This window comes from Lynx rufus, unplaced genomic scaffold (assembly GCF_022079265.1).
Source record: "Lynx rufus isolate CCGP_SWC_20201006 ecotype Redwood Valley unplaced genomic scaffold, mLynRuf1.p SCAF_7, whole genome shotgun sequence".
Lineage (NCBI taxonomy): Eukaryota > Metazoa > Chordata > Mammalia > Carnivora > Felidae > Lynx > Lynx rufus.
In genome coordinates, this window is record NW_025814889.1 from 122,035,326 (window position 1) to 122,047,683 (window position 12,358).

The 12,358-nt window shown below is 39.6% G+C and overlaps 1 protein-coding gene across 1 annotated transcript in view; it reads left to right on the forward strand.

Moving 5' to 3' along the window:
• MYBPC1 (myosin binding protein C1) overlaps positions 1-12,358 on the forward strand; it is a 146,968-nt gene that overhangs the window by 115,278 nt on the left and 19,332 nt on the right. Inside the window, exons 18-23 of the mRNA XM_047066402.1 lie at positions 1,070-1,229; positions 2,276-2,380; positions 3,126-3,314; positions 4,186-4,320; positions 7,530-7,583; positions 8,562-8,729. Of these exons, the coding sequence (XP_046922358.1) occupies positions 1,070-1,229; positions 2,276-2,380; positions 3,126-3,314; positions 4,186-4,320; positions 7,530-7,583; positions 8,562-8,729 (811 nt within the window). The remainder of the gene's footprint in view (positions 1-1,069; positions 1,230-2,275; positions 2,381-3,125; positions 3,315-4,185; positions 4,321-7,529; positions 7,584-8,561; positions 8,730-12,358) is intronic.

Consider the following 12,358-nt stretch of genomic DNA (forward strand, 5'->3'; position numbering starts at 1 on the left):
TATGTATAAAAAGTGTGAATTTTACTCTATGTAAATTATATAGCACAACAGACAAGCAAACAAAATATAGAAAACTAAAGAAGATAATGCAACACCACCCTAAGTATTTTCTTTTCACATTAAAAATCAAGCAGAAAATCTTTTACAATCTTAAGATTTGAATTTGGCTAATATGAGAAAATTTTGTTCTATTATAAAACAGAAGAATTATGAAAACTATCTCAGGTATTCTTATTGTTCTCACAATCTTATGTTATTGAAGACTTATGAGTCCTAATCCAGACACAAAAAAGTAAAGAGTTAATTTAATAGTTATTAGAGAATTACCCAGTTTCTAAATTACCTTGACCTTCTCTGTTTTTTCTCTTTGTATGCTGGCTATTCACTGTCATATAGGAAATATGACCTAGGAATCAGAAAAATGGAATGCTACTTCAAATTTCTGGTTTAAGAAAGAAAGAAGGAAAGAAGTGAGGTAGAAGAAAAGGAGAAAAAGGAGGAAAAGGAGGAAGAGGAGGAGAAAGAGAAAATAAAGAAAGAAAATATAATGGAAGGCCCAACCTCACTCTGTCTTTACTTTGGGAATTAGATATTCATTCATTCATTCTGTCCTATTAGAAGGGAAAAATCAACACTCAATAACTTGTAAGGAAAACTGGCATTGTGGTCTTCTTCAACCCTTTTCAGTATTTCTAAATTTTCAAGACACATAAATAAGCAAGTCATGATTAGTTCTTAAATATTTAATTTCATGTACAAAGAGACTCCTCTACTAAAATAACACTTCTGCACTCCTATTTTTAGTCCTCCAGCTTTCTCTTTGGTGGGTTCGTGCTTAGTGGGCTTTGGAGACAAATCCCAGTTCTTCTCATTGTTAGCCATGTGGCCCTGAGCCACAGCTTTCTCCTGTAATATGGGATGTTAACACCTTTATCTTTAGGGTTGGTGGAGGATTACATTAAGAACATGTATTTTAGGCCTTAGCACCACATCCAGCTTAAGTTCTAAGGTACTTTGGAATAGTCCTTGTCATATAGGTCATGCCGTATTTTGTTTCTCTCCTCCTTAGGCTATTATGGAGGGCAGTGGCCGGATAAGAGCAGAATCTTACCCTGACAGCAGCACTCTGGTTATTGACGTCGCTGAAAGAGATGACTCTGGTGTTTACCACATAAATCTGAAAAATGAAGCCGGGGAAGCACATGCAAGCATCAAGATTAAAGTTGTGGGTAAGTCCTCTGGGTCAACAAACTTCTAGAATCAAGTTTACATGTCCATATCCAGAGTAGACTTTGCCAGCTCTTGGTTCTCTCAACTATTCTGGGTAGTCAACAAATGAAACACAGATAGCTATGTTTTATAAATCACCATTGTTCTTTTTCTACCTTTCCCATTCCTTTTCTTTCCTGTCCTTCCCTTCCCTTCTCTTCTCTTCGTGTCTTCTTTTATCTTGCCCAGAGGTCCAATTGCAGGAATGTGTAACTAAAGTTAACTGTTTGGGGGTTGCTGGTCATTAGCTCTCCACAGTTGTATTCCTTTCAGTTTCCTTTAAAGTCACTGAAACAATCACTAAACAATTTCCAACATCACAATCATTGTAGAAGAGTAAGATTTGCCTTAGTCCTTAGATGACGACTTAGGTGTATTTTTCCTAAGCTTGAAACCAAGTGAAATGAGTCCAGCAGATTATTGGTGGTCCAAGCTCTCATGATCTCTTCATCTCACTTTATTTCTCCCTTAAGAATCATATTTCAAATGGACCAGAAACTAAGGTCACTTTATCAGACACTGAATTATGTTAATAAGATATGGTAACTTGCCATTTTTGACTTGGATTTTTACCAATCAACATCTTGATTCTTCCAACTGATTTACAGTTCACTTTGTAGTTCAAAACAAAACACAACACAAAATCACATCTGATATTTATGCAATAATTTCTTGTTTACCGTTTTCAAGGTAAAGGACAAGTATCTGGAGTTCCATATGGGGCTTGCTCTCTAATGTTGTGACACTGGTTTAAAGGACTTGAATACATATTATATTTATCTTTATTGGGCTCACCTTCCCTTATCCCATATGGAGCATGACTTTTTGCCCAAATTAGTTACTACATGCATTTCGATAAACATGGAAAAGTATTCAGAAAAAACACTGCTTCTATGATTATTACCAAAAACTGATTTTCCAATTAACATTTTTCTTGTGCTCTCACTTACTCTTACTTTATTTTACTTTTTCTATCCTATTCTATTCCATTTTTTGTTTGCTACAGACATCCCTGATCCTCCAGTGGCACCAAATGTGACAGATGTGGGAGATGATTGGTGCATCATGAACTGGGAGCCTCCTGTCTATGATGGAGGGTCCCCAATCTTAGGTAACTGCATGTCGGTCAATCTGTGAAACCACCATTGAAGTTGAAGTCCTCTTTATGCTTATTAGTACAGAGCATATTTTAAAATATTGCATGTAGAAGAAAACCTATTCTACTATGACTTTAAATATCCATTCAAATTGAAATATATTTTGGGATTCTTTATAAGTACTTGAGATTAAAATAACTCTGATGAATATCATCTGACTGTTCCCTTTTTTGTTTGACATCTACATTTAATATCTAGTTTTGCAACATCTATAGGTTTAACTTTAAGTTGTTCTAATCAGTAAATATCTAGCTCCATAGAATTATGTCTATGAAAAAAAATTTTTTAGAGATACTTAGAAGAATTTGCTTTCCTGTGGAACAAGAATTTTTTCTATTTGAAACTCACAAAAGTGAGTTTTCCCTCTTCTAACCTACATTGTTTGGACTCCTAGCCAAATCTATTACTCAACTATAACAATGGTATTTCTATGGTCTATATAGCTGTGATTTATTTTTCTCTCTTATCTTCCTGTACAATTTTAATTTTTTTCTAGTCCTATTACTTTTATCTATATCCTATGATGTTAATGTTTGTATTCCCTATAATTTCTCTCAAACAACTGGTGAAATAAGGTGGCTTAAAAATATATGCATACCTGACTATTTTACTTAGAGATTTTATGAATTCTAATATCTGACAAAGTTTAATTTTGGAAGCCATGGAAAAACCTTAGTTTCCATTTCATGTCACCTACAGGATACTTTATTGAGAGGAAAAAGAAACAAAGCTCCAGATGGATGAGGCTAAATTTTGATCTCTGCAAAGAAACAACTTTTGAGCCCAAGAAGATGATTGAAGGTGTAGCTTATGAGGTCCGCATCTTTGCAGTCAATGCCGTTGGTATCTCCAAGCCCAGTATGCCCTCCAAGCCTTTTGTTCCTTTGGGTAAGTCAGGAGATGTGTCTCTGTCATGGAAATCATTGCCCTGACTTGTGACTGCTCCCTCCAACTTCTAACAAGGCTTCTTAGAGTCGTGGGTGAGCAGGAGGTTGGAGGTGGTTAGGGGCACCTAAGAAATTGAAAAACAACTTTGGTAGAACTGAATGTCTTCATAGTGTAGACCCTGGAATTTATTACCAGAATTCCGGTGAAAGCTGTATGTGGATCTGGTTGCTGCTTCCCACTGAAAACACAAAGCTGAGCCATTGACACATGACCACTCCCCATTTGTCCTTCTGAAGGTATAACTCAGGACCTATGTGTAAACACTATAACTAAACAGAGACCACTTCTACAAAGCACTCTTGAAAACTAGTCTCTTTGCTTTACCATCATACCTTAAATGTTGTCTAATGAACTAACAAAGTCAGCTCAGTAAAGGCAAAGAAATAGAAGATAAGATGTTTTCCTCTTTTATGGTAGTGAAGTACTACTTTTTTTCAATAGAAAGAAGATTCAGTACAGGATTTATACTTTAAAATTAGAGGATTATGGGAAATTTACTCTGGATCATTAGATCTCAAACTCTGACTTTTTTCAACTTCCTTGGGCCTCCCAGCCTCTCATGCCAACCTCCCAAACTGGAGGGAAAGTGTGGCAGCTTTTCTGAAATTGTCCACACCTAGCAGATCTTTACCTTCCACGCAGCATATCCTCAAGGAGTCTTCACTGAATTTTATTAAGACATAGGCCTCTCTGTATATTTTTATTTATATCCTAGTTAATTTTTATCACAGCTTGTGCTTTAACACCATAGTTAATCATTTCTTCTGTTTCTTTCTTTTCTTTCTTTCTTTTTTGTTTTTTATCTTTGAAGCTGTAACCAGCCCTCCTACACTTCTGGCTGTTGACTCTGTAACTGACACCACTGTCACAATGAAGTGGAGGCCCCCGGACCAGATTGGTGCAGCAGGTTTAGATGGCTATGTGCTAGAGTATTGCTTTGAAGGAAGTAAGTACAACTCGTAGTTAAAATGAATACCATCATCAATAGGTGAGATACTCCCCCCTTTCTTTTGTTATCATTCTGGGGAACTCTTCTCCTTCCTACCAAAAATGACAACAAGCAAAAGTCTTCCTTCTAAGATGGATAAAAATTTAGCCCTTTTTTGGTACTTGATGCTAACAAATGGAGATCTCAAAAATATACTAGATAGGCGGCCAGATTAGACACCACGATAAGTCTAAGACATAGAAAGAAGGGATTCTGACAAAACTTCAGGGATTTCCACTTCTTGAATTGGTGGAGTTAAATTGCACCAAGAAAAATAAAAGTCTAGTTAGGATGAAGCAAGTTGGACATTCTAAACCCTATACAGAGTAGAGGTCTGCTATCAAAAAAGCTGCCTACTTCTGGGTAATAAAGGGAGACTATATATTTGGCTAGCTGCTGATCATGCCTTAAAGAAGAGAAGGAGGAGGAGGAGGAGGAGGAGGAGGAGGAGGAGGAGGAGAAGAAGAAGAAGAAGAAGAAGAAGAAGAAGAAGAAGAAGAAGAAGAAAAGGAGAAGCAGGAGGAGGAGGAGGAGGAGGAAGAGAATTAAGAACAACTTTCAGTGGCAGCATTAAATCCCAGAGGGTGTAAGCAATAGGTTTGACATGTGACAGGAATTTGTCTCAGTATATAAAAATGTAATCACTGAAATTTAGAAGGAGAAGAGAAACAGTTAAAAAACTTGTTGATAGAAATAATAGACAAAGAGAAAACGACACAAGAAAATATGGGCCAGAGTGTACCTAAAACCAAAAATGATGTGAAATTCACTGAAAGCCTGTTGTGTTTTTGGTATCCTGCTTGTCATGATTTGAAAATGGATGTCTAAAACTGTCCCAGTTTGAACTCAGGCTCCACTCTAGATGAGGTAAGTAAACAACCCACTGGGGAAGCTTGTACATATCACCACAAATGATAGGCCAAGATTTAGCCTCTGAGAAAGCTCTTTGGACTCCAAACTTTAATGTGGATCTTATCTGAAGGAAAGGGAGACTACAGAGCACATTTGGGAAATGAGGAATGTGACTACAAAGGCACCCTCCCAGGAGGAAAACCTCTGGAGAAGAAACTTCCTATGAGAGAAAACTGCGGCAAAGGAAATCCCAGGCCCCTGGATTGGGGCACCCCTGGAAACCACCATTGGTGCTGGTTGGGAGGGAACAAGAAACGGGGGGACAAGGCATCCTGGTAACAGTTCCATTGACATGTGCTCTGCTCACAGAGCATGCTGCTTCATTTCTCCAGGGCTTAGAAAGCCACTAACTAAAACTAGTAGGGGCATTATGAGAAAGTTCCCAGGCATCCCAGCATAGGAGGGGGGTAGTGTCACTAATGCAAAAAGGTAAATTCTTGAGCACTTCAGAATATGGTTTATTCCCATTCTATTCCTCTCCCATTTCAAAAACTCATGAGTACTCCACTCTGTTATTTATATCACCCCACCAGCAAAATCTCCCCATCTTACATGTGATGTGGCTGCTAAGCACGAACATTTGTGTTTGTATGAAACAGAGCAAATTCTTTACTCTTTTCTTTCTGCTAGGTTTAAAAAGTAAGAAGATACAGCAAAATGATAGATGCCTGTCATTTTGATGTTACCCACCTTAGATAAAATACAACGAAGTGTATTTTACATAATTTTGTGTGTGATCTGTGTAGATACATATGTATACGGGTATATACATATGTATATGTACACAGTCATTATTATGTATATATTTTGCCACATAACGTTTTGGAATTAGCTTTCTATGGAAGTTCTTTCATAACGTGTATATCTTTCTTCTCGCAGTCTTTTCTTTCTTTATGTGGCTGCCCTATTCTTCATTCTTTTTAATGGCTGTTGTCCTCCAGACTAATTTTCTGTAGTGTTTAATGCTTTTAGATATGTCAGGTTTTATTCTGTAAGAGAATTCTTTCTTTTATAAGATCGTGTGTTGGTTTTGACTCTGCCTTTCTCTTGGTTTTGTTTTTTTTAATGCCTGCAGTACATTACTCTTCTTTGTTTTCTTCCTTCACTCTAGCTCTTTCTTTTCGTTCTTAAAAATTCTCCTCATGTATCAAACAACTTTCGTATTCCTTCCCCATCCCCTGGACACCGTTTTCTTTCTCTGTTTTCCTCAATTAAAGTGGTTCAAACGTGAAGGGATGGGCTATTTTTGTTCCCCTCTGATCTTGTTTCGTCCTGTCTTCTCTTGAAATTTCTCCTTTACTAGTTCTTCACTATTTCAAGCACGTTTTCTGTCTCCTATTTTCACTTTCTCATCAACTGTCTCTTCACTATGAAAATATCAGCACAGTGACTTCCAACCTGACCATTGGCTTAAAGAGGTATTTCTTTTTCAGTGTCCTTAAGTAATTTTTATCATCCACATGCCCTTGCAGCCACCAGGATATTTTGGCTCCCTGCTCCTTTTCCCAGATACTCCTAGAAGGGATGGGATAAGAGAGAGGAGAAGGTTCCAAGGGGTTCCACTCCCCAGCTCCTCTCCTGATAACAGGTGAAAAGGCATCATCCCAAACCAGTGGGGGTATGCCCACAACCACCCCATGAGCCAGCAACATTCCCTCCAGTCACGTGGAACGCAGGGACCCAGGCATGCTCAATTTGTTTTCTTGACTGCAGAACTTGTTGTTATGGCAACCAGAGGCTGCCTGGGAAGACAGGGCTGGCTTTATCCTGAGTGCCTTCACTCCCAGACTGTGATGATTGAACCCCATAGCAGGAGTTCTGTGTTACCTGGGTGCCTGGGAGGACCCTCCCTGGCTGGGGTCGCAGGGACAGGTGAAAAGATAGACTGTTCCACTGTGTGCTGCTCCCCTATGGAGTCCGGGACCCGCTCCTCCTTTCTCTTCAGGGTCTTGCTTTGTTCCTCTCTACCTCTTGTTCCCACAGCTGGAGGTGCCCAGCCTCTTGGCTCCTCTTCTTCTCTGTGGCAGATGCCTCAGGACAAAAACCACAGTCTGAACACAGTAGGCTGTGGATCTCCTGAGGAACTACCCACCCCCCCACCCCAATGTGTTTGGTCTCTTCCGTCACTGCTCTGAAGACAAATATCTTTGCATACTTTGCATACTTTACTAACAGAGAATGCTGACTACTGATACGATATTCTTCTGGTGTGAAAGTGGGTGTCTTTAATTAATTTTAATGACGGATTCTCAAAGGTACATCAGCAAAACAGTCTGATGAAAATGGGGAGGCTGCATATGACCTACCAGGTAAAGTATTCTATGAAAGCTTTCAAACTTTCTTACTATATGATACAGTTTCTGGGAATGTTCCATGACCAAGCATGAAGTACACCTACCACCCACACATGAAAAAGTCCTTAGAGATCAAGGGGGTGGGCAGGCATTGAGCTAATAATGTGGGATCCAAGCCTCCCCCAACCAACCCTGTGGGCATAATGCATGCAAACTTTCAGAAGTTGAAATATTTGCAACCCTTGAATGCTGGGTTCAAATTCTCTTGATGTTATAGATAAAGCTACCAAAACCTTTTAAAAATATCATCATTTTTGATTGAAGTGAAAGAATTATGCCAATACCTTATAAGCCTTGTCTCCAGGGCTGTGTTTCCTGTCTGCCGTGGATATTAGCTTCTTATATTCATAAATGGAAGCATTATCAGACTCCCTATGCACATATGAGTGCCTCGTAAGAAAAAAACAACCAAGATAAAACAGGGAGATTATATAACTATAAAGGTTTGTGTCTCTCATTCGTAAGAATAGTATTTTCTTGTTCTTCTGAACTTTAACATATGTAGATGGCTAAATGTCATGAGTATGTCAATCCTTATGAAACTGAATTGGAGTAAAACTGCTACAAAATTCTTGGGGACAGGTACTGTGATTCAGGATACTGTAGTATCACCTCAGTATCCTGAATCATAGTGACTGTCCCCAAGAATTCAGGATACTCTAGTATCATAGTATCCTGAATAAGAGGTTTTACAGAAATAGCAGAATCTGATTATCCTTCTTCCTGTTACTTACATTAGCCATTCTAGGCCATTTTCATTTAAATATGAAAAATGCCTACCCATGTAATGTGAGTCCATACCAAAATCATATTTCCTCCAACTGATTTAATTGTAAGTAAAATACTAGTTTGGAGTCGACCGTACCAGTTAGGATGATTTTTTTTCACTAAACACCATTTCTCCTTCTTGTCCTTTTCTTTTATGAATTTTAGCCGAGGATTGGATAGTTGCAAACACAGATCTGATCGATAAGACCAAGTTCACCATCACAGGTCTGCCTACAGATGCAAAGATCTTTGTTCGCGTGAAGGCTGTGAACGCCGCGGGCGCCAGCGAGCCCAAATACTACTCCCAGCCCATCCTGGTGAAGGAAATCATAGGTAAGTGGCAAGGCTTTCAAAACTTTGTCTCCATTTCATGTTATTTGATTTTGCTTTTTAACCCCTTTCTTTCTCAAAACCTCCTATTTTCTGTCCCTCCTTTGATGTATTGTAAATGCCTCCTGGGTGTTAGAAATGAACAAAACAGCTCTTATTTACCAGTGTGGAGGTCAGCTCAAAGTCTGTAACTTGGAATGACGACCAGCTAGCTAACCTCCCCAGGCTCTGAGCCAGCTCTGGCGAGGCTGCCTGTTCCCACAGAGGGAGCGTGAATGCAGCAGTGCCAACTTCAGCAACGTGGCACCAGTGGGTCTGCGAGGCCAGAGCCGTCTTCATGGTGAGATGAACGCATTATTTGCCCTTTTCAGCGTCTGACCTCCGCCCTGACGGTGCAAAAGCAATGGCGAGTAAAACCACAGGTGCCTCAGCACAGGTCAAGTCAGAGCCACGGAACCAGACTAGTTCTTTCCGTCTTCCTCACCACCTTGCACTTGGGAGTTAAAATCAGACGGCCGGCTTTGCCTTGGCATGTTCTTGCTGAAGCATAAAAATTATCCATTTATTAAACCTTGGTCCTCGAGTACACATTTTTCCTACCTCTATGTGGCAGTGAAATGCAAAGTATATATAAAGACCTCACGCTGCGTGCTATAGCACAGTGGTTGTCTGTAGAAAGAGGGCTGGTACAACTGAGCCAGAGGCTGAACTAGTGACTTTTCTCACACAGTTCCATTTTACTTGAAAAAATGGCCACTTGGCAGACATTTTTAAGAAAACAAATGGAATGAGCCTGTCACTGTGAAGAAAGCAACTTAGAGTTTTTGTTGTCAGCCTTTCAATGAAAAAATGTGAACTTTGAAGCAAAAATTGGAATTTTGGGAAACTCATATCCATCGCCATGGACTTGACAGCCCTCAACACTTAAAAACTTTTCTCATGAAAAAAATTTTTTTCTCGTGAAATAGGCGGTGATATTAACAAATGTAGTTTTTATATTGAATAAGGGAATATGTCAACATTTAGAAGATCTATGTAATGTGGTGAAGTGATGTTTTCCATTAAAAATATGCATGGGTAAGATTTACATTAAAAATGTAAGATAGAGGGGCGCCTGGGTGGCTTGGTCGGTTAGACGTCCGACTTCGGCTCAGGTCATGATCTCGCGGTCCGTGAGTTCGAGCCCCGCGTCAGGCTCTGGGCTGATGGCTCAGAGCCTGGAGCCTGTTTCGGATTCTGTGTCTCCCTCTCTCTCTGACCCTCCCCTGTTCATGCTCTGTCTCTCTCTGTCTCAAAAATAAATAAACGTTAAAAAAATTTTTTTAAAAAATGTAAGATAGATTAGTGGATTTTAATGTAACAGAGTATGAAAAATTAATTGAAGTGGCTTCAGATTCCACGCTGCAGCTCACCTTTAAGAAATCACAATTTATCATGTTTTAGTGTAGGATCAAAAAGGAATATCCATAATTGTCTGAAAAGTTTATTAAAATATATCTCCTGTCTGTGCAAAGCCAGATTTTCTTCATTTAAATGACTTCAGCCAATACAACACATTGCAACAACAGACTGAACACAGAAACAAATAGGAGACTCCAGATATCCTCTATTACGTCAGACATTAAATAGATTTGCTAAAATATAAAATAATTCCATTAAAACATCATTTATGTTGTTATCTTTAAATTAATAACTAGATATTTGAAAAGTTCAGTTTTAATTTCTAATATGGTAAATATTGATAAACCCACATAAGCAGAAGCTGAGAAATTGCTTTTTTGGGAAGGGTCCTTGATAATTTTTTTTCTTTTTCTAAATTTTTTTTTGACGTTTATTTATTTTTGAGACAGAGAGAGCATGAACGGGAGAGGGTCAGAGAGAGAGAGGGAGACACAGAATCTGAAACAGGCTCCAGGCTCCGAGCTGTCAGCACAGAGCCCGACGCGGGGCTTGAACTCACGAAACCGCCAGATCATGACCTGAGCCGAAGTCAGACGCTCAACCGACTGAGCCACCCAGGCGCCCTGGGTCCTTGATAATTTTTAAGAGTATGTTAGAAAACTGAGACCAAAACATTTGAGAGTTCCTGTTCCAGGGGAAAGAACACTGGACTGGGGGCCTGGATATCTAAGTTCTAGACCATGTCTGCCACAGACAATTGGGAGTGAGTTACAGGATGGATGGATGGATGGATGGATGGATGGATGGATGGATGCAAGAAAGCATGAAGAGTGGGGCGTCTGGATGGCTCAGTCGGTTAAGCGTCTGACTTTGGCTCAGGTCACAATTTCATGGTTCAAGCCCCGTATCGGGCTCTGTGCTGACAGCTCAGAGCCTGGAGTCTGCTTTGGATTCCATGTCTCCCTCTCTCTGCCCTTCTCTCACTCATACTCTGTCTCTCTGTCCATCTCTTAAAAATAAATAAACATTAAAAAATTTTTCTAAAAAAAAGCATGAAGAGTATACATTTTCTTAGTAGATTCAGAAGCCAATCTTTTTAAGTTGAATCCTGTTTCCAGCATTTATTAGCTAGTGACCTCAGATAAGAGACTTGATCTTCCTGAGCCTTAATTTGTTCATCTGCAAAATGGAAATAATAATAGTATTTGACAAGAGTGCCTGGGTGGCTTGGTCAGTTAAGTGTCTGAGTTCGGCTCAGATAACGATCTCACAGTTCATGAATTCGAGCCCCATGTCAGGCTCTGGAGCCTGCTTTGGATTCTGTGTTGTCCTCTCTCTCTCTGCTCCTCCCCTGCTCACACTCTGTCTCTGTCTCAAAAATAAATAAACTTTGAAAAAAAAATTTTAATAATAGTACTTGACACATCAAGAGGCTATCAGAATTAAATATATTGATCCATGTTGCTGCTTTACAGAGTGTTTGCCACATAATAAGCTCTCAATATGTGTTAGCTTTTATTATGATGATGGTTTAGTTTACTACAGAATCTGGCTGAGTCTCCTTTTCCTTATATGTAAAGTTAGGGAGTTACACGATCTCCAAATTCTCTTCCAATCCCAATATCAGTAATCATCATCATCATCATCATCATCATCATCTCCTCAAGTTTATTGAACACCTACTGTTCTCAACCATTAATCCTCACAACAATTGTACAAATTAGGTGCTTTCATCATCCTGATTTTATGGAACAGGTGTCTGAAACCAGAACTACCATGTATCAGATCCAGGACTCAAACTCAGATCTCTAACTCAGAAGTTCATGCTTCTAAGTAGAGCATAGGACTCAAGCCTGACTCCAGGTTCTTTTTTTTTTTTTTTTTTTTTTGAGAGAGAGGACACAAGTGAGGAAGAGGCAGAGAGAGAGAGAGAGAGAGAGAGAGAGAGAGAGAGAGAGAATCAATCCCATGAGGGGCAGAGAGAGAGAGAGAGAGAGAGAAGCATGGCTCACCTAAAGCGGGGTTCATGTTCACCTGAAGTGGGGCTTGAGTTCACCTGAAGTAAGGCTCGAGCTCACCCATTGCAGGACTCAAACTCTCGAACTATGAGATCATGACCTGAGCCAAAATCAAGAGTCAGATGCTTAATCGACTGAGCCACCCACCCAGGTGTCCCAAGGCTAACTCCAGGTTCTAATCCTGGCTGTGTCACCAAGGGCACATTACTCAAC